A 23038-nucleotide genomic window follows, 5' to 3' on the forward strand; every position below is an offset into this window, starting at 1 on the left:
CCAATCATGTAAATTACTTACAAGAGCAAATTAGTACAAGAGTAACCAGTTAGTGCTCAGTAAACCTCCAGTATTACCCTGATCTTGAGTACATGTCTCCATTCTTCACTGAATCTGTTTCTGAAATGTCACGATGAGAGCTTTGCACCAAGAAAACAACTAAGTTCCTATTCAACATGTTGGGTCCAGGACTAAGTCTGAGAGTAAAAGAAAAATGGGGAACAGAAGAGCTAGCATGACAGAGAGCGAGGCACAGGTCTATGATTTGCAATCCTGTTAGGACTGACAGCGCATGACAAAAAGTGCCCCCAACCCTTGCCTTGGCTTCTATTCTGGCCTCTGGTATCACACCCCTGTGCCTAACAGGATCCCGACAATCCCCACCCTTGGCTCCACATCCAGCAGGTTCCATGTTGCCAGCTCAAAACCTTTGGAGGAAATTCACATAGGCATCCAGACACCAGAATACTTGGCCAAACCCAACCCTGCTGGCCTCTGTATGTGGGGCTGGCCACCCCTGGAACCCTAGCCCATTTCCCCGCGCCAGCGGCCCGCCCTCTCTGCCCACTCATTTATTCCACACAGAGGTCCAAATGCGCGCTAGCTCACCATAGGTCCGCATTGCCTCTCCGTGGGTAGACTTTTCAAATCACCTTCTGAAACTTAACCATGAGATTGTTGGCCTAAGAGATGTGCTTGTATCTCACATAAGGCCCAGACTCAAAGCAAAGATAGTGAGTAACTCAGGACAAGAGTCTTCACAGGCATGCACCAAAAAATAAACAAAGCCTACCCTTCCAAATTAAAAAATTAAATTATCACCCTCTTGAGACACATCTTGACTTCTTACCGCGCAACTTTTAGTTTTAAGGTCAGAAGGGAGCGATGTGGACTTCACTCCTCAAATCCTTCTTTTAGTAACTGTCGAAAATAGGACTGTGTACACTGCAAAACATTCACAGATGTGATGCACAAAACGTGGGCTGAATCTGTGTGTCACACTTGGTCCCTTCTTGTCCTGCAAGAACTATCAATCATGGATGGCAAAGAGGTATCCCAGTCATGGGAGGAACTGGTAGACTCAATCAACATGGGTAAGCCACGCCAGCTCCAAGCCTAGCTTCATTTTCTTGAACATATTCTCATTCCTGGTGCTGATGAAAAATGTTCCTCTCTCCCATCACTTCTTTTAGAACTGGTTTTTAAGTGGTGAGTCATAAGAATTTTGTTTGCCGTGACATCTTATTGGACGTTTCCCTGGGCTCTGATAGATCCAAGAGGGGGCTCGATTTCTGACACTTCCCCCCCAAAAATTTGACTGTCTAAAGGAGAAATGACAGCTGTGACACCACCACTCTCCCTTGCTCTATCCTTCTTCACCCCTGACAGATATTAATCTATTAATGCATTCTTTTTACTGGAGCCCTGACACAGAAGGCCTCAGAATCTCTCTCAACACAATCCTCCAAGCAGACTGCACCCAGCCTGCAGTCTAAGTGCAAACACTACACTCTGCTCAGAGTCCTTGGAACAATAGTTTCAGACTTTTGGAGTTACAGGATCTTTTTTATGGCTTACAGGTATTTTAAGGAAAATGGGTAGACCCTTCATCAAATAGTACAATTGTAATAATAAATCACACAGAAATAAACACCGTACACTCAGCTTGCCACCAATTATCCATGATAAGAAAGTAGTGCTTCCAAAATAATATAAGTAAGTGTTAATAAGTAGAGGAGATCACTGAGGTTACAGCAGCACCTCCTTATTTATATGGGTTATTATCACATTTTTCAACAAAAAGAGCAGTGCTTAATACTATTAATTGACTGCTTACTCCTTAATTGTTCCCAGGAACAAGAAGAAATAAGAAAGCTTTCGGCAGAGTGTATGAAGTAGGAGTCAGAAAACTCTGAAAACTAAAAATATGAAAACAGGAATTTTATGAAAATACCTTAAGTTAATTTTCAAAATTCCCCTGTGACCACAGGAGCAAACCATGGAAACTGCTTCTTTTTTTTTTTTTTTTTCCCCACACAAGCCTCGCTCTCTAGAAATTGTTTGTGGGAGAAAATCATGGAGATTATGTCTACCTCTTAAAGTAACTCTCAGATTAGTACAAGTCAATCCATTTCTGAAGAAGGCAAGTGGGTCCCAGTCACACAGGTTCCTATTTACACAGTACCAGAAGAATCAGTTCATGTTTCAGCACTTCTAATACAAAAGAATTAAAAATTCAAACAAATTGAATGAAATAAAATAATTTAAAAAAAAACAAAAAATGAATTAAAAATTCCGAAGAAGAAACAATGTATTTATTATAAGCCTGAGGTTTTGAAACTATATTAGTTGGGATTCCTTGGGTTCTAGGTGACAGAAGACGTCTCAGACTAATTGGCTTCCTAACTGGATCATCCCACATTGGAGCTGATTATAGAGAATTAAACGAGCCCCCTCCATTCAGAGAGAGAGAAAGAGAGAGAGAGTAGTTGCAAACAGGCACAGATTTATACTCTCTCTGTATAGTGAAGAAGTCTAAGTATCTTTGCTTAAATAACATACCCCCCCACCCCCCGCCCCATCACTTGTCTACCTTGATCAAGAGAGCAGGGAAAGTTAGTTCCCGGTCGTTGGGGAGCTGGGGAAGGATGATGTTAGCAGCAAACAATGAGGAGGAGATAGATGCCGGTTCAGAACCCTACTCCGTTTTTCAACAGCTGGTTTCTTATACTGGAAAGTCAGTACACAGGGATTACTCTTAGTACCTGCAAACAACTGGATCACTTAAGAAGAAAGGATAATAAAAAGCATACAATCAAGTGCTTCATAAAAGTGGGAATGGGAAGGGGCTCGATGAAGAATGGAAGAGAGATGCTTGGCTATATTCTAAAACTGGAAATGGTTTCTACCAGATGAACTTAATAGTTTGATCTCTGACAATGCCTTGCCTTGGCCACTGAAATTCTGGGTTTCAGACATTCCTTCATTTGTAGGCTTTGGTTGAAGGGGGCTGCTACCTCTTTATAAAAAAAATATTTTTTCCCGAGTTTTGACTGAATCATCCTGAAGGTTCCCCTGGGAGCCCTTCTGCCCAGCTATGGTCCCCATTCTGTTAGTGTAATACTTTTTTTAGATTTTTATATGTTCTATCTCCACCCATCATGGTTGGCTTCTCCTCTGAGTCTGAAAGGACCAAGAAAACACATCTTAGAATCTTACATGTATCCTTGTGTCAGGCCTAACTTGAAGAGGTGTGGTCCAAAGACAGGTCTCCATAATGGGCACCCCTCTACCTCGACCCTACCTGGTCTCTGGGGGCCATGAAATGATCTAGTCCCAAATCCTGTGAGGCGGCCTGCCTGTCTGCCTTCTCTAGCCTTTTGTAAACATTTGCTACTTTCTTTACCCTAGCACTTGAGCTACAAAGACCATGTCCTTGTGGCACAAACAGGCAACAAGCAACTCACACCCTTGAAGCGGGGAGAACAAGATGCTTTTTCCCACTGCACTTGGACACATAGTGATCCCATCACATCCAAGCCTATTAAACAGCCTCAATGCTGCACTTAATCACTGCCTAGATCCATCCACTAAACAGGCTCTGGCTGGAATAGATTGCACACACCACCCAGAGTTCTTCACAAGCTTATTTTTTTTTTTTTTAAGATTTTATTTATTTACTCATGAGAGAGAGAGAGACAGACAGACAGACAGACTGAGGGAGAAGCAGGCTCCATGAAGGAGCCTGATCTGATGTGGGACTCGATCCCTGGACTCCAGGATCACGCCCTGGGCCGAAGGCAGGCGTGAAATGGCTGAGGCACCCAGGGATCCCCTTCACAAGCTTCTAAATGCAGACAAGATATAGCTGGACAGACTGCACACTTTTGGAGAAGGGCAGGGCTCAGATGCAGTATAGTTGGGAAGCATTTGGGTCATGCTTGGGGTTGGGGGTACAGAGGAGAGACCCAGACATTTGCTGCATCCTGCTGCACTAGCGTATGATTGCTGAAGGGGGCCTCACTCAAACTATTGCCCCCCGGCCCTCTCTCCTCCAGCCAACACAATCCTCTAAGCATACCTGGTGCCTGGGCCTCTTTCAAAAGACAAAATGTATCCTACAGATCCTCAGTAGAAGTATGTGATACCATCTGTCTAAGGATTTAAAAGGCCATCTCAAGTATGGAAATAAAGCACAGGGACAGAAGTGGAGAAGTCACAAAGGTAGGAAATGGGGGGAAGCCAGGGCAGACCAAGTGAGCCCCACAATGGTCATTGTTGTTATAGTGGAGGTGGTGAAAAGGGGCCGGATTCCACAATATTTTGAGGGCAAAGCTGATACAATATGCAGATGGATTGTGAGCCCACAGGACAGACCAATGGGTGGAATATGGAGTGTGAAAGCAAAAGAGAAGTCCAGGATGAACTCCAAGGTCTGGGACCTACACAACCGGCAGATGTTGTTACTCTTTATTGTGGTGTTGATGACTGAGAGCAACAAGTAAGAAAAGGGTAGAAATAAAGAATTAGATTCTGGATATGCTAATTTTCCCATGGCTCACGGGCACTCAGAGGACAGCATGGTGCTGGAGCAAGCCCTGGATTAATTATCTGAATATGGCCATTCCTGCCCATGGAATCCTGGGCAACTCAGCTAACTCACCGTACTTTCACAACCTTTTTTTTTTTCTTTCAAAACCTTATATGCAAAACGAACCTAACAATAAACTTGCCCAGCCTGACCCTCCATGATCCCTCTTTTCTCAGCTCCCACTACACTCCAAAGACCAATTCTGAAATCCAGGTGTTTTCTCCCTCTATATTAATTTATTAAATGAGATGAAAATCTGACCTGCAAGCCACTAACAAGCCAATCACAAAATCACTCCATATACCCTACAATATCATTGCTGAAAATACCCACTTCCTGTAATAAATCATCACGCCCTGGATTTCCCAATTGGGCACTCTCTCCAAAAGTTCAGGCACCCCATGTCAAGATTCCTAAGGAAGAGTCAGTTTAAGCCAAGACTGCAAAGAGACAGAAACCCTACATGCCTGACCTTCTGGATCTTTTGTGTTAGGCATGTTGCATATAAACGCCACCGTGGCGATTTGACACGCTCCATCGCAAACTGGAATGCATAAGGATGGGTTGATTATCAAGTTACTGGCAAACCATGCACAATGTCATAACACAAAATTATGCTCTCTAAAACATACTCCCACATCAGGTAGAAAGTACAAACGTGGATAAGCTCTTGTGCTAACCAGGATGATTCTGAAAACTCTAAGGTAACAATGAAGTTATGCTTCCTCCAGACTAAATCAACTATGGCCCTCACCAGAAACTGGTTTTCTGCTTAACTAATGAAGCACCACAGTAAGGGGGTGGGGGTTGGGGGGCACAGGGAGACCACATGGAAAGAAAGAAACTCTGGGGCTCCTTGGCTTCAAGAGACTTACAATCTGGTCGGAGAAACAAGCCCCATACATAGAGTTAATCAGCAAGGCAAGAAGTGACAAGCAGGACAGGATGGGGGCCAAATGAATACTTTTGTTTTATTTACTGGAAAGATAAACATAGGCTAAAACCATGAGTTGAACTCTAAGTAGATCGATGTTGATTTAAAACAGGCTCCCACGCTTGGTAAACAGAGCAGGTGCTGAAACTAAAACAACTTTCCAGGGTTGCTCTAGTCCTGTCGCTACAGATGCCGAGAGGCATTCTGGGGTCGAGCAAGCTTTAGGAACTGCCTCCTGAGGGTCCAAGCATCCAGAGGATTCGACATCCTGCCCTAAAGAAGCTCACTGAATGCACATAACCAGTGCTTCCCTAAACCTATTTTAGGAGTGAACCCTTTTTTCCAGTAACCTTATTAACACTCGGTGAGACAAATGTCAGGAAATGCTAACCCAGAGCTGCCAAAGACTTTTCCCCCAAGCACAAGACGCATCATTGAGAAATGGTCAAGGATGATCGGAGGCTGCCAGCCTTGCCCGCACTCACTGTGATCTTAAACAGAGCAATAAATAATATCTTTGACAAGTAGGTATGAAACACAATCCAGAATCATATTCTCTTTTTTTGTTTTTAAAGATTTTATTTTTAAAAGTAATCTCTATCCCCAACATGGGGCTCAAACTCATCAATCCTGAGATGGAGAGTCTGATGCTGACTGAGCCAGCTAGGCAGCCCCAGAGTCATATTCCTGACCAAGATCACACACAGCATTAAATATTTCCTAACTACTTGCCCAATAATATACCATTAAAAAAAAAAAAAAGATACTAAAACTTAAAAAAAAAAAAAAACTCTACAGTCATTTGAGGTTATAAAACTATATTCCAAGACCTCTAAAAGAGCCCTAAATGTGCTACATAGATTCAGAGGACTAATAAGGTGCATCTAAAGGGTTACAGTGTGAGCTATCAAAAATGAATATACATAATTCTATAAAACCATGATAAGGACAGCTGACTTTAAAACCTCCAACTGGGGATCCCTGGGTGGCTCAGCGGTTTGGTGCCTGCCTTTGGCCCAGGGCGCAATCCTGGAGTCCTGGGATCGAGTCCCACGTCGGGCTCCCGGTATGGAGCCTGCTTCTCCCTCCTGCTGTGTCTCTGCCTCTCTCTCTCTCTCTCTCTCTCTCTCTGTCTATCATAAATAAATAAATAAATCTTTAAAAAAAAAAAAAAAAAACTCCAACTATTTAAGAGGCCTTCCCCCCCTCCCTTTTTTGAAAGTGAAAAGTCTTGGGAAAGCCAAAAGGTGGATGGGCTGGATGGGTCTCTTTTCTGGAGCTCAGTGGAATACAAGTAATCTTCTCCCAGGAAAAGCCTAAACTTTTTGTTAAATCCCCCAGAGATGTTAAAATCATTCTGATCATGTAAAATCTAACTTTCACACATGCTGATAATTGTAAAAATTGAAAATACCGTGTTTACATATCAAGAAATTTTTAAAGATTTTGTTCTCTTTTTATCTGTCTTCCTAAGAATCTGCCGTGAGAAATAATAAAGGAAGAGGGCTGGGGGGGAGGGGGGGGACAGGGATGACACAAAGATTTATGGACAAAGATGTTCATCATAGGATTATTTAGAATAGTAAAAATAAAAGGCATAAGATACTCTAAAGGCCCAACAATGCAGCACTGATTAAGCAAATGGGAGCATATGCATGTTATGGGCTGCTTTGTGATCATTTAAAATCCTTAAGAATTTTAATGACATGGGAAGCGTTTATTCATTATAGCAATTTTCCTTTTAAATAAATATGAGGCTGCAAATATTGAGCACTACTATATGCTCAAGAATGTGAAAAACAAATATAAATATAAATGCACTCAGGAAAAAGCCTTAGGAGAAAACATACCAAATATGCCAAATTATTCATAATATAATCTCTGAATGGCAAGATCATGGGCCAGTTTCCATACTGTCTACAACGAGCACAAATTTTATGAATGAGGAAAGCTATCACCTAAAAATTAATTTCACTGGCTTAAGAAATAAGATTGTTTTTTAATGGAAAGGTTGCAATTCCCGTCCTTAAATAGTTCAGGATCAGTCACTGAAGATGTGACTTACAATGGAGGATAACCTCGAACAGAAGTCTTGGTGATGAAAGAAGAATGGACTCTTGGTGATAAAGGAAGAATGGACAATAGCTACCTTCAAATTTCCAAGATTGGTGACTGGAAGCATGAGTGGCATTGGACATCAAAACACACATCAGGGATCCCTGGGTGGCTCAGCCGTTTGGTGCCTGCCTTGGGCCCAGGGCGAGATCCTGGGGTCCCGGGATCGAGTCCCACATCAGGCTCCCTGCATGGGGCCTGCTTCTCTCTCTGCCTGTTCTCTGCCTCTGTCTCTCTCTCTCTGTGTTGCTCATGCATAAATAAATAAAATCTTAGAAAACACACATACACACACACACACACACATCAAAGAGTGAGCATTTCAAGGAGAGACCCTTGGGAAAAGAGAAAGTCAAAACTCTAGGAGCCCATGCTGACCCAAAAGGAAATGGTCTCCATCAGGAGACAGATGCCCCATCTCTGTGTTCAGGAACACAGTGGCCAACGGACCACTTCTGGACAGTGATTAACAACAGAAGGGACATGTGATAGAAGGTTATGAAAGTTTCTGTGATTCTAATCTGAAGGGGATACAACCAAGCTTACACAATCCGCCCTCGTAGAATATTGTCCATTGCCTCAGTGGTCAGCTGCCACACCATCAACTCAAACCTCAAGAACTTCAGAATTCCTCATCATAGAGTATTTTCTGGAAAGAGGGAAGGAACTGTGGACTTTTAAGTAGAGACTGTTTGGGCTGAATTACCCCACTCTCTATTCAGAGCAAAACAGATCCTATCCACCGCTTCTTCCCCCAATAAAATAACTCAGGGGCCTGCTTCTCAGTATTAAACATTCTCAGCCCTCCTTACAAAAAATAATCTTATTTTTGAAGTGCTCACAAGCTCGCTTTAGATCCACAGACAAAATAGATACCCTTACCACAGTTCTGTCTGTGAAATGGGAAAGCTCTGACTCAGCCGCTACTAGGAAACACATGCCAAGTATTCTAGAAAGTCTGGCTGAGTCATAGACAAATGGGGAAAATTATAAAACAAGGGGAAAGTATATACGCAACGGAGAGAGTGGAGGTGGTGCACAGGGAAGAGCTTTTAGGAAACCAGCACAGGTTCATACCCTCACATCACCCAAAGTTCACCTGCCCCAGGGCAGCACGCCCTCCCTGCCCACAATGTGTCAGTACCCACCTTTGCAGTACCTACTTCAAGGACACCCAGACAAACCCTAGCCAACCTCATGTTCCACTGTCCAGTGGCACCAGTGGATTCTCCTTGAACCACACCCGCCCCATCGGGCCCTTGGTGTTCCCCACCAGTGGTGCTGGGTGCACCGCATTGTAACTGTTTGTTCATCTTCCCCTGCCATCATCGTGATCAGGGGCAGAGAGGATAGCATGCTCTGGCTGTCTGTCCTGTCTCACATCCTGACTCCCACAATTGGGCACTTAACCATCCTGTGCCTACTTCCACCTCTGTGATACAGGAGTTACCGAACATCAGTAAAGCACCTAGAACAATGCCTGGCACATAGGAAGTGTTACTGGCTTATTTGCTATTATTGTTATAATCCTTCATCATCAACTCCACTTTCTCCCAGAGTCTAGAACGCTTTTGCTCCCCCACACAGTAAGCAACCACTAAATATTTGGGGTAATCAGTGAATAAATCAATGCTTGATCAATAGTAAATGCAAGGCCAAGAGAAAAACCAATAAAAGCTACTTATCCAAATTCAGGTGAAGGAAAGGGAGGATTCTATATCCCACTCTAAATATATTCTAAATAAATTTAAATTAAACAGATTGCTGATGTTACTTTCAAGAGACTAATTAAAAGTTTGGACTAGTCCCATTTCATACTGCCATACTGCTGTGGGGGTCAGGAAACCTAGCATCTGAATCTCTCTAAAAAGGCAACTCTTGAAGACATTTTTCCAAAGACGGTAAATGAAAATATACCAACAGGTACATGAAAAGGTGCACATTACTAATCGTCAGGGAAATTATCAAGGAGAGTCCACCTCACACCTGTCAGAATGGCTATTATCAAAAGACAAGAGATGACAAGTGCTGGTGAAGATGTGGGAAAAAGGCGATCCTGTGCACTGTTGGTAGGGATGTAATTTGGGATGGCTACTACGAAAAATAGGACTGAGATTCCTCAAAAAGTTAAAAATGGAACTACCCTTTGATCCAGCAATTCTACTTCTAAGTATATACCCAAAGAAAATGAAAGCAGGACCTCAAAGAAATATTTACATTCCCGTGTTCATTGTAGCATCATTCACAGTAACCAAGACACTGAAACAATCCAGGTGCCCATCAACAGATAAACGGATTTTTTTAAGTGGCATATATATCTAATGGAATATTACTGGGCCACGAGAAAGAAGGAAATCTTGCCATCTGCAACAACATGGATGGACCTGAAGGTATTATGCTAAGTGAAATAAGTCAGATAAAGACAAACACTTCATAATAATCACTTCTATGCAGAATCCAAAAAAAAAAGCTGTACTTACAGAAACAGTAAAGTGGTGGTTACCAGGGCCAGGGAGGTGGGGAGATGGGGAGATGCTGGTCAGAGTATGAACTTCCAGTTAGAAAATGAGTTAAGTTCTGGGGATCTAATGCACAGCATGGCAATTACCATTATATACTTGAATTGCCTAGAGAATCATCAATTTCACATATTCTTACAGCAAAAAAGAAACGGTTGGTAATTATGTGATGTGATGGGCTATCAGCTAACCCTAGGACGGTAGTCATGTTCTAGTATGTGTCTCAAATCAACACATGGTACACCTTAAACTCATATGATATGTCAGTTACATCCTAATAAAGCTGGCATAAGAAAATAAAAATGAAAAATAAAATAAAAACACAATTCTCCCACCCCCAACTTGCCCCATTCGGTGAGTGGCATCCCCACCACCTACGTTTAACTTCTCTCTCCCTCAGTGCCAGCATGTGATCCTTCAGCAGAATCTGCTGACGTTCCCTCTAAATCCGTCTACCTCAACCATTATCCCCACTGCCAGCAGTTTAACACAAGCCAAACCACTCATGGGTTTCCTACGGTGGTTAGAATCAAACACCAAGTTCTCACCATATCCTGCCCCAAGCCACTCTCCCTCGGCCCTCAAGACCTGCAGCCACTGTAGCTGGCTTTCCATTCCTCCCACAGCCAAGGTCTTTTTCCTTTTAGGAACTACATACGTGGTCTTCCTTCTGCCTGGAACATTCTCTCATCAACCACCCCTTTATCTGGCTAATTCTAACTGATCCTTCACATCTCATTTTAAATGCCAATTCCTCAGGGGGCTGTCCCAGCCTGTAATCCTCACCAAACTTCTCAGTGGAAATCCCATCTCACTGTCAAACGGTCACAGGATTTATACTCCCCGCCGCCCCACCCCTGACCCCTGGCACTGCCAGTGCCTCCCACACAGGTAGGGGCTGCAATGGGCCTCAGCATCTAGCACAGAACCTGCTAGCACCCAGCAACTGCCAGTAAGCACTCAGTGGAGCAGATGAGAATACAGCCAAAGTCCAATAATCTGCTGAAGCATCCACATGTGTTTAATAACCAATAGGATGCTCTCAAAGTAGCTTTTCTTACTAACTATGAGGGATACCCCCTACCCCCAAACTCTTCAGACACAAAAAGCCAAAGTTTCACCATGTCCTCTGAGCTTACTTGAAAATGCTCAATGCAGGCAAGCAGAGACCCTGTCTGAAGCTCTCCCATCACGCTATATTTCATAAGTTTTCTGCCCTCTTTCAGTATTTAAGCAAGAACCACAAAAAAAAAAAAAAAAGTACACTACCACAGTCTGGCAGGCCTTGCTCCTCGGGATACAGGCTGCTTTCTTATCCCATACCTCAATGCTCATTACACAATAAAACACACAAGACCAGGAAGGACTAGAAATTCACCCCAAGGTAAAATTCCACGACTTCAAAAGGAAACCCCCAAGATAACATGGTTGGAACTTGTGAAGCCTCTTGCCATCTTGTAAGATACATACTATACCAAAATACCACCATTTTTGGTACAGAATCTTTTTCTGCTGGGTACAAAGGAAGTTAAATGAAAGTCTTTGTATTGCAAAGACAACCGGGGGTGGTGTCCAGGGAGCAGCTCCTAACCCTACAGCTTAGAGGCTGCTGGAGGTGAGTGGGCCAGGACTCAAGCACCACCACTTAGCACAACCAGCTGCTGGGCCCTCATGGGGAAGGTGGGGGGGGTGCAAAGAATTAAAAATATAAATTTTAAAACATCACTGGTTATGTGAATCAACAAATGGGCTTCCAGAGGCCAGGAAAAGGAGAGGATATAGGGAGGAAAGAAGGGGGGAGAGATGGATCTGTTGTATAAACTCCTATCTTTTTGGCTACCCCCCCCCCAAAAATATTTTTTTTTTCCAAGACATCTTTGGGAAATCATCTTTCGGACATCTTCTCTGTTCTGACCACAGACTAGGAATCGCTGGATTATAATAAACAAGATGCAGTATTTGTGGTGCTTGCTTCTTAATTTATTATTTGATCAATTGAACTCTACTTGTTAAGACTATTTATTCTACACATCTACTTTGTTACAATGTGGTAACCCGCTTAACCACATGAAAATAAAATCTAGATTAAAATATTCTGACAAAAAGCTTTAGTTTAAATTCCCATGTGAAAATCCTGCCCCAAATGGGTACTAGAGAAAGTTATTTTCCTAGCAACCGATGATAGTGATAGTCTCTAATGATTAATAACAAACACTGAACACTTCTCTAGTTTCAAAAGAAAACATTAGAAATAATTATGAAATAACTTGGCCCAGAAATTACAATAAACCCAAATTTCGGAGAAATTAGGAAGCAATCCTTAGACAATTATTTTGAAACACGTCTGATGAAACAATGTGATGTGACAACAGTTTTCTTTAAAAGAATGAAGAAGAAAATGAGAGAAGAGCCCAGGGTCTGGAGAAGAGTTAGCCATTCGTCAGCAGAGCTGAACACAACCCAGACTCTTTGGGTCAATGCTGAGTGGTACACAGACCCAAATGATACATCAGCCATAATCCAGAACGTGCCCTATATCAACACAGACACACTGTGCCTGCCAAACTGATTTTAGTTGACATACTGCCCTAGGTCCAGTGAAAAGGGGATCATCCGTTTACAGTCCCCAGGTGTAGGACTCCTCTACTCCAAAAGCTGTATGAGACCACTGGGTGGATGCAGAGGTCAGCAACCACAGACTTTCTTCTCCAGACCTGCCTGTCTCCCTCTACCAACCCCTCCCACTCCAGCACTTCCTCCTCACCCCTTAGTGTCAGGTGAAGATTGCAGAAATGCAATTATGGTGCTAATCCATATAACCATTCAGTTGCCAAAGCATTAAATATATCACAGATTTGGTTTCCTTTTCTCCCAGCTGAAGGTCTTTTCTGCTCTATGCAGCTCCCAGAGCCCACCTTCCCTCCTGACCCCCAAACCTCTAGGCAATGATCATTCATTCCCCAGGCCCCCAGGAGCACAGCAAAGAGCACTAAAGTTGCACTTGCCACTGTGGCTCCTAGGGACTTCATCTGAAGTGTGGTGTGTGCTCAATGTGGTGGCTGTGCAAAACACAGCAGAGGATAAAGGAACCCAAGTCTCCTTGGGCTCCCCTTGCCAAAATCCACACTGGCTCTGGATAAAAGGTCTCTCCATATCCTCAGAGTGTTCACTTCTAAATATGAAAATAAGTACCTAGGGCCTATACTGTGACAACCGGTACCACGGGCTCTCTGGGGAGTGCTCTAGAAATGGATTTGCATCACTCTCACCCTTGGGTGATGGTCATCGGTGTGGAACCATGGAGTCCACTCACACCCACAAGGGGCTATGTCCAGTCCGAGCCACTTCTAAGCACGATACCTTCTCTCCACTCAAAGAGGAAAAAAGCCTCCAAGAGATTTTAAAGATAATGTCCTTTCTCTGTAGCTTAAAAAAGCGGGGGGGGGGGGGGGGGGGGGGGGGATGGGGGAGCAGCCCTGCCAAGCATTTCCAAAAGCAGAGAAATAAATTTCAAAGCCTAGACACACAATGAGAAATTCAGGGAGGCAGGAAAAGTGGAAAGGACATGCTTCCGTGTTTTACCCTCCTCTAGGACGCTGAAACTCTCCCACTTTTAAAAATCTTTGTATATCGCTAAAATGTTTTTTATATGGCATTCACTTTTCTCCAAGGAACCTGCATCAGAACCCCAGGACAACAACATCCTTACACCTATGACACTGTCCCTGATTATGACCCAATTTGTAGTTTACAGAACAGAACCAGCCACAGAAAAGTTACTTTCTACTCCCTTCGTAAAGAACATGCCACGAGGCCCCGGAAAAGGAGCTGAGAACTGAGTCCAGTCCTCGCTCTGGCCACTAACTAAGCGTGTGACATTGGGCAATTCACTTAGGGCATCTCTGGGCCTGTTTCCTTTTCTGAGAGCAGGTTGGGCCGAGATGATCTAAGGTTACTTCCAGCCCTGAAATTTTGACACTAGAGGAGTATGTGTAATCATGAGCATCCATGTCACTGCAGGGTTGGAGGAAGGAGGAAGTTTCTGGGAAAATATCAACCTTTCTATGTGCCTCATTTGTAACATAAGAATTCGTAGAACATTTTCACAAACGATGACTCAAGATGTGGCCTAACGGGAATAAATCACTTTGTAATATGTACAACACACATATACACATATATTTAATATTCATATAACAGAGGCATAATTCATTAAATAATATATACTCAATTATAGCAAGCTACAAAGTAAGGAGGCAGTTAGCCTGAAATTTGACACAATGCATCTTAAGATTTTTCCACTTAAGAAAATCATTTTGCCATTTTTAGACATTACAACTAACATAGAGGCAAAATATATTAATGGATAACATTTTATGGTACTTAAATAAAAAATACATGAATTATTTCAAGCTTTGCATAATTCTACCTGTCATAGATTCATTATAAAAATGAGTCTTCCATTAATTATTTCAAAAGTATGAAGTCCAGCTCATGACACAAATATATGGAAGAGAATATTCTAATAAGGCTGAGCCATCTTCTCGAGAGGTTAATTTATAAATTCCACTGTCAGAGCCTACAAAATCCAGAAGTACATTAAAAATATGTCTACATATATTTTTTATAACACTTTATGTTATAATTTCTCACTGCTAAAAACAAATGTTAAACCCACAGGCTCTCAAAGCCAGGGATGTACAGATCATTTAACTTAAGCCTTTCCAAATTCAGTTCTACTCTGTTCACAATCAATCAGCCCAGATAAAATCGTGCTGATGTTAATGGAGAATGTTACTTTCCAACAATTAAAATAAATTGGGGGATGCAGGGGATTGTAAAGTCTCAAATTCAGTGCTTCCCCTTTGAATTTTCTAATTCCCTCCTCTGTAACTCACCTCCACTAAAATGAGTTTTTCAGAAAATGATCTGGGGGTTGTATTTTTTTTAAGTGGCTTTGGCACCAGTCTCCCCACTAATGGTGATAGTGCACCATTATGGAGACCACAAGACTAGACCAACCCAACACAAAGAGGAAGGCGTGGTGAGAAGATCTAGAACATTTCCAGGTGGGTAACCATCACTAAGGACCAGTAACAGAAAACAGATACCTTTTATATATAAACCATATCCAAGAATAATCCAAAAATACATATTTTTTAAAGAGAAAAACAGATAAGCAAGGCCTGTTATCAACAAAAGAATATTTCTTCATCTCCTCCCAATAAAGGAAGCAACTGCCTTTGTCAGGTCACTTACGACAATGTGTGCCGGTGACGGAGAGCGGGCATCCTTGAGGGCTTGTCTACTCTGGAGGGTCCCCGCCTGGACGTCAAGCAGTGGCCATTTCATCTGGAGATACTGGAGGGAGAAAACAGAACGAACATGGCAAATGAATTGAGGAAAGAAACCCAAAATTGCCATCCCAAGACATAACTCCTGGGGTGCCTGATACACAGATGAGAAACTAAAAGGAGTAAAGACATGCAAATAACAACACTGAAAAACTGAAAGCATGCAAACAACAACATCACAGAAAAATCATGCCATCCCAATAGGTTATTCCCGAGAGCTCAGGTTCAACAGGCACATTTCTAGAACATCAACACGACTAGCAGCTATAATTTGGTCTTTGAGTTCCAACGTCAGGCTGGCCCTGATAACATGATCTCATTAATCCTGCCTCACTGAGAGGGAGACAACAGGAGACAACACAGGCCTTCCAAAGGAAGAAAGCAAATGAGAGTCTCAAGTCAGAGGCATCTAGGAGACCGTCAACTCCAGATCTGCTCTTTCAGTGACCTTCATTTCTAAAATGCCATCGTCCTTCACTTTAAAGCTGAGTATATATGCGCAACTATCCTTTAGTAGAAACTACTCAAGTAGGTGAGGATGGAACTCCTCAAAACCAACCCAAAAGCTTATAAAACAAAAATACTTCTCAGGGCACCTGGGTGGCTCAGTTGGTTAAGCATCAGATTCTTGGGTTTTGGCTCAGGTCATGGTCTCAGGGTCTTGAAATCAAGCCCCACTGAGATCAAGCCCCACATCAGGCTCCACACTCAGCAGAGAGTCTGCTGAGATTCTCTCTCTGCCCCTGCCCCTTCCACCACTCGCTCACTCTCTCAAATAAATCTTTGAAAACAAAAAGTACTTCTCAGTAAAAGATGTACAAACAGGGCACAGTGCAATTTATACGCTCATCTCAAAAGACCTGAGAAATTCTTTTTTTTTTTTTAAGATTTTATTTATTTATTCATGACAGCCACAGAGAGAGAGAGAGAGAGAGAGAGAGAGAGAGAGAGAGAGGCAGACAGAGGGAGAAGCAAGCTCCTCGCAGGGAACCTAATGTGGTACTAGATCCCCGGACTCCAGGATCATGCCCTGGGCTGAAGGCAGACACTCAACCACTAAGCCACCCAGGAGTCCCAGAAATTCTTAAATACACACAAGTTTACCACATAAATTAAGTTAAAGGTATAAGCCAATGACATCTATGCTCTTCTCTTGAGGTGGAAAATACATGGCACAAGGGAAAGAGAGTTACTTCTGTCATAAGTGATAGTTCAGCTTTCAGAAGGACCAGATCAACTGATCCAATTCCTCACTGTATAAACAAGGAAAAGTGAGGTGAGGGGGCTTGCCCAGTCAGAGATACTTAGCAAATGTGCAAGCAACTCCAAGGCACTTGACTTTGGTGGGTGACGTCACGCCAGTTTTACTCCAGAAACCTTCAGACCACTGAGCAAAACTGAAGACACAATGCTAAGTCATTTAATAAGGACTTTGCCAGCCTTTGTATCTCTGAAGGCCACTGTTTAATGCATCAATTAATGCTTGGAGGGAATAGAAGGGGCCATCTTGATCTTTTCAGAGATTCCCAAAGTAAAATAAATGGCTAGTTTTCATATAAATTGTACAGGAAATTTGACTCAATGAATATTGATAAAACTTTTTGTACAGCACCTTCCCGTGAAGGATTAAGGACACAGGAAGATTGTCTGCCCTCAGAGAGTTTATGTGCATGTGAGGGAACGAACTCAGATTAAGTCCAGACAGAACATAGTAGAAATGTGGCAGAGACTCAGGGAATCATGCCTAGGGAATGCCAAGAAACAGGACAGTATTTCTGAGAAAAGAGACTGGAGAAGACTGCACAGAGTAGGTCTTGTTAAGCCAGAAAGATTTCGTCAGAAAGAAAAAGGACAGCTGGGGGGCAGGGAGGAGTGGCAGTCCAGAAAGAAGCTGAGGGGGAGGGGCAGTCCAGAAAGAAGGATTTGGGGTTGGCTCAAATCCCACGTGAAATGAAGGGCGAAAGCCACACACAAGCTTTCCCATAGGTTCCTTAAAGATATAATTGTCCAGTGAATTAAAACCAAATGCAGTTACATCTAAAACTGGAAGACCCTGGCCCACAAACTACCTGCCAAAGCTCACAGTCATTTTCTCGACCTATATCTGTACAGGGTTAGAGCACTTCTACAACCTCAGAGCTGTTACCCAGAAGGCCCTTCTTTGAGGGAACCCAGTTACTAGTTCTGGTGACTCACCACAATACCTCGCATCAAATCTCTTTGCTTCTACGGACCTCCAGTTTTTCATCAGTCAACTGAAGGGGTTGTCTTATCTGGGACAAGGGTGATGGAGGGGCTGCCCCAGCACTTAAGGATTCTAGACTCCCAGACAGTAAATACCAGCAGGCACCCGACCCCCCACCTCTGTCACCCTTATAATCAAGCCATTTCCAATTATCTTCTCTGGGGGCAGTAACATCACAAGTTGAGAACCACTGTAGTAAATGTCTCTGTGGTCTCCCTCAGCCTATATATAACCCAAGCCAGTGGACCATGAGAACCTCCTCCATCCCATCTCACCTTGACTGCTTCCCATTCTCACCTGCCACATAAATATATGAGCCTCATTGGTCAAAACCACTCAATAGCATCATTTCCTTGAGGCCAACCAAAATGGACACCTGCCAATACTCATCTCTCCTCTCATAAAAACCTGTGAGGAAAAATGCCAAGCTGAGTGCCACACACTTATGCCTCAGTGGGCAGGGTTAGATTAACAGACAAGTTTTCATCTCTGGCCATCTGCAAAACTGATTTGATCACATCCAAATCCCAGCTCCATAGAATTCGGAAATTTAGGCTTTGTTTAAGGTGACAGACCTGCCCCAAGGACCCCACCAGAGAACTGTCATACCCATAATGCAATATTAATGCAGAGTCTTATAATTCTTATTTTACATAAAAGCTTCATTGTGTGCCATATCCAATCTCCGCAGGCTACCTGCACCACATATTTTTATGAGCCTACATTTCAGCGCTCCAAGCCTACAATACACATAATTTTCAATTATGTTAGGGCAGCCCAGGATCACTGCCTATATAACATTACTGGTTGGAGGAAATGAGACTCGGCCCCACTGCCCAGAGAGAGCTAACCAAATCCAGATGGTGGAGGAAGACAGCCCCAATCCTGCTGGCTTGCAAGGACTCCGCAGTGACAGCCTCAACCTCTCCATCCCAGTGCAACATGATCCCACAGAATGGCTGGGCCCCCGCAAATCTGTGCCCGTCCCTTGGAAATAACTGGCATTCAGGCCGACGAGGTTCCTTCTGGGGAAAAAAGTATTATGTCAGGATTTTTTAAAGGAAGTTATTAACCTCCTCCAAAAGTGATGGGTTTCCCAGGTTCCTTCATCTTCTACAATTGGTCCTTATTAATAAGGAAAATAAATAAATAAAGGGAAGAAAAAGGAAATTAGGTACGATTATAGCCTAGAGGAAAATCTTTTCCTTCCTGGAGACACTAGGCAGCGGGAAATTCTCTTCTGTTGGGTCCTAAAGGAAGACCCGAAGGAGGAGGCATCTAGGATTTACAAAAGGGCTGGAACGCAACGCCACGCCACGCCACATTTCCCCCCTGGTCCAACTTCAGTTTTATATCCTTTTGGGGAAGAAAAAAAAAAGTTCCCACCATCCCACTATAAAAACAACACTGGGCTCCAGCTCTCTTCCTTTCGAGCCGCTCAACGTGGAAATTATGAATTGCCTACAAAAACATTAAACTTTTCAGCAAACTGCAATCAAACGGGGCCATGGGAATTCCTGCATTGAAAACTGTTGAAATGGAGTCCTGCTCAACTTGCATTTTGCAAAAAAATAAAAAATAATAAATATATAAGGCCATCTTGGCTTAAGTGTTTCATCCTTTGTTTAATACTAATGTTGTGCTCATGGCCCATTACGGTTTTTCCCCAAATCATATTTTATGATATGTCTTAGGGAGCTTAAGTTAAGCTTCAGACCTGTGGACAAAGTCTCAAAATATATACAAAGCCAACGGTCTGAATGGAATCAGGGAACTTTAAAAGCCTGTTAAATTGTCAGCAAAAAAAAAGGAAAAAGGTATGTAACTCTAACTTCTCCTCCTCCTTTGCCCCCAATGAAAAGAAGGACAAGGAAAGGCAAACCGGTAGGGATCTTCCGAATCAGAAGACGCTCGCAGGATCCAGGTACAAGTGGGCCTGAGGAAACCTACTCCCAACCAAGGCACCCCATCCTCATGACACCAGCTTTAGGAGCAAGGGTGGTGAGGAGGGGCCGCTCTGAGAACCTGCATCTGAGGCCTGCTGAGGCCTTGGTACAAAACTTAATATTCTAAACAAACAGGCCAACTCAAAGGCCAACGATGATATTGATGACAAAGTTCCCAGGAAACTCCACATTGCTGATAAAATACCAAGCAGCTTGGAGGCACTTCCTGTCAGTCAGGCCATCTCACAGATGGAGAGGCGAGTGGAGTCCATCCCTTTACGTGCTCAGGACAGGGTTGGCAAACTTTTTCTGTAAAACGCCAGAGTACATACCTTAGGCTTTGCAACCCATACCGTTTTGGTCCTAACAGCTCTGTCGTGGTAACCCAGAAGCAGTCATGGGCAACACGTGTACCTATTATGTCAAAGCTGTGTTCCAATAAAACTTTATTTATCGATACTGATATATGGATTCCACAGGCCATTCCTGTGTCAGGAAATCTTCTGCTTGGTTTTTTTTTTTTTTTTTTTCCAACAGTTTAAAAATAAAAACCATTTTTAGCCTGCAGGCCATACAAAAAGAGGTGGCAGGACAGCTTTGGCCTCTGGGCCATTGTTTGCCACTCATGCCACCCGTGTCTTAGGGAATGAATATGTGAAGACCTGATTTCCAGTCAGACAGGATACATTCCTTCACTGGGCCTAAAATCCAGACAGCTGATTATTCGGTGGCCCAAAAGCGACGTTTTGGATTGAATCGTCACTGGCAGACTCCAGTTTGGGGAGAAAAGTTGGAAAAGAATCTGAGCTCTCCAGCCATGACTCCTAGTCACAAGGTCTAACCACTAGACCACAATCTCACCGAAATAACTATCCCTCCTTTCCAAAATGGAAGTTTGAAAAACCGTGAGCAATTCTGACTGGAAAAGGTTCACGTGTTCGAGAGTTCTCACCCACTTCCCAGATAACACTGGCAATGTGTCCCACGTCATCAAACCATCACGAAAGGGCACCAGGCAGAAATGCCGCAGGTCACGGATGATGTGCCCCGTATGCTTTGGGAATCACCTTCCTAGGTCCAGAAGCTCCTCTCTCCAGAGCTTCTCTGTGTGTACAACTCTCACACATCACAAAGCTGGCATGAAGCCCACAATATGCCAGCTCTGCCCACCACCAATAGATGGCACTAGTCATGGACTAAGGCAAGATGGGGAGCAGAGGCCACCATGGGGCCTCAACACTGCTACATGGAGATGAAACCAGCCTCTTCTGGAAAACTAGACCCCACAGAAAGTCTATCCCTCAGAAAAGGACTGATTTTAAACACCGTGAAGGCCCTGCTCTCCTCCCGACTGGTAGATAGGCATCCTCTACCTACATACAAAAACAACAAAACAGCCTTTGCAAACCAAGATTTCTCAGCAGGTGTGCTTCTCCCTTGGAAAATCCATTTTTCAAGAATTCAAAATTGCTGGAAACCATGCTCATGACAGGTCATGACTGCTTAGTCTTCCTAGCTCTACCAAGCAACAGAGATTCATACAAGTTGTTTCTGATAAAACAGAAACTGAATGCTTTGTCCAAACACCCACACCAAGAGACCACGAGCCATGGCCTATCATATCCAAACAATGAGTCCTTCCTCCTCCACGAGGTGACCATTCATCCAACCTGTGCGGCCTTGTCATATAGGCCATGCCGACTCTGCCACAAACGTGTGAGCCAGAAGGGGTAAAAGCATGACTATAATGTTCATACCCCTCCACTTTACAAAAGAAAAGGCCATCAGCAACCACTCAACCTAAGAGGAAAATGGAAAAACGTCACAAGTGAGACAACAGGAAGCACAAGGATATCGCTAACAGCACGCACGCCTTTCTTCAGGAGCCCACGTCGGGAGGCACACCCTCAGGTTGCAGCCACAAACACAGGTCTGTTAAAGAACACATTTGGCTCTCTCTTTTCAGAACCTACCTCACTGCTCAGAACTGGAAGATGGAAAATGCAGTACATCTTCTCTAAATAAATAATTCCGCTCTGGGGGTCAGGGAAACCCAATATATCCAGAGTAGTTAAATTATAAGAAGCTGTGATTAATATCCTGTCCTACCCTCTGAATCATACAGGTAACAACGGGTTTCCCAAAGCCAGCCTGGATCACATATACCTCCACAGTGAAATGACACCAGAAGTCATCAATTCTGTAGAATCCTCAAGGCCACCATACAAAATCGGTTTGAGCAATTTTCCCCGTAGAGGCAGGAGGTACAGGAGATTAGGTTGCTTCATTCTAGGTTTTTTAAAACATAGCCTGGGAATTGCTTCTTTTGAAAAATCCACATAAAAGCCTGAGATAGAGGCTCTATTTAAAGAGGCATTATTTGTCCATAAAGTGTGACTGTACAGAAAGAATTCAGGAACATGTGATTGTGGCTGGTTGGGATATAGCATAAGTGAATATATACTATAGTTACTGAGGCAAAAAAAAACCAAAGACCTCGAAGGCTGGGTATGTTCTGAACTTGAAGAAGGAAAAAAGCCACAGAAGAAAATGAAATAAGATGCTAGGATTGGCTTTATTCCACCACCACCACCACCCCCGTTTTTTTTTTTTTTTTAATGACATCAAACATAGTAGGAATTCAGGAATGTTTCCTTTAAAGTCACTATCCCACTTCTCAACATTAAAGGAATATGGGGGGAAAAGCATATCAGGCCCTCATGTAAGACAACAATTTAATATCCCTGCCTTCTATCCCTAGTTGCTACAAGATTTTTAAATGAAATCCTTGCAATTAACCTTTTTCTTCCTATCCATAACCATCAAAAGGGTCATAACAGTATCGCTTCACATTTATTTTTTTTTTTCGCTTCACATTTATATAAGAGTATCTTAGAGTTCAAAACCAGAGTCACAATAATCCTATAAAATAAATGAACAGAAAGTTGCAACTAACATTTTACCAAGGAGAAAATTAAGGCCAGTAGAAGTCAGACCCAGCTTGCCTGAGGTCCCTGGGTCAGCTGGCCTTCTAGTAGGCAGGGTTCCAGACCACTTCATCCCGACCCGCCTCAGAATGCCCCTCTCTACCTTCCTTTGGTTTTCTTATCAACTGTTAAGCAGTAGTATCTCACAGGGAACATTGCACAGCAGCCCCAAAAGAATGAACCATCCTCTCCAGCATCGATCGGCTCTCTTATCCCCCCAGGTCGCTGGGCAAACGTTAAATTTTCCTCCAAGGCTACTAGAAAACTATTTCTACCAGAGCTATTGAGGCCACCGGTAGTAAGGGGGAAACTGAGCAAACAAGCAAATAACAAACCAAAAATCCAAC

The 23038-nt window shown here is 43.2% G+C and overlaps 1 protein-coding gene across 34 annotated transcripts in view; it reads right to left on the minus strand.

The window, feature by feature from the left end:
• TCF7L2 (transcription factor 7 like 2) overlaps positions 1 to 23038 on the minus strand; it is a 198607-nt gene that overhangs the window by 103881 nt on the left and 71688 nt on the right. For 33 of the 34 annotated variants that reach the window (XM_041745010.1, XM_041745012.1, XM_041745013.1 and 30 more), the window contains one exon: positions 15419 to 15520. In XM_041745010.1, coding sequence (XP_041600944.1) covers positions 15419 to 15520 — 102 coding nt within the window. Of the gene's footprint in view, positions 1 to 15418; positions 15521 to 18609; positions 19149 to 23038 lie in introns of those variants that run through there. The other variant, XM_041745014.1, reaches the window with a different exon arrangement.

Source organism: Vulpes lagopus, chromosome 2, assembly GCF_018345385.1.
Source record: "Vulpes lagopus strain Blue_001 chromosome 2, ASM1834538v1, whole genome shotgun sequence".
Lineage (NCBI taxonomy): Eukaryota > Metazoa > Chordata > Mammalia > Carnivora > Canidae > Vulpes > Vulpes lagopus.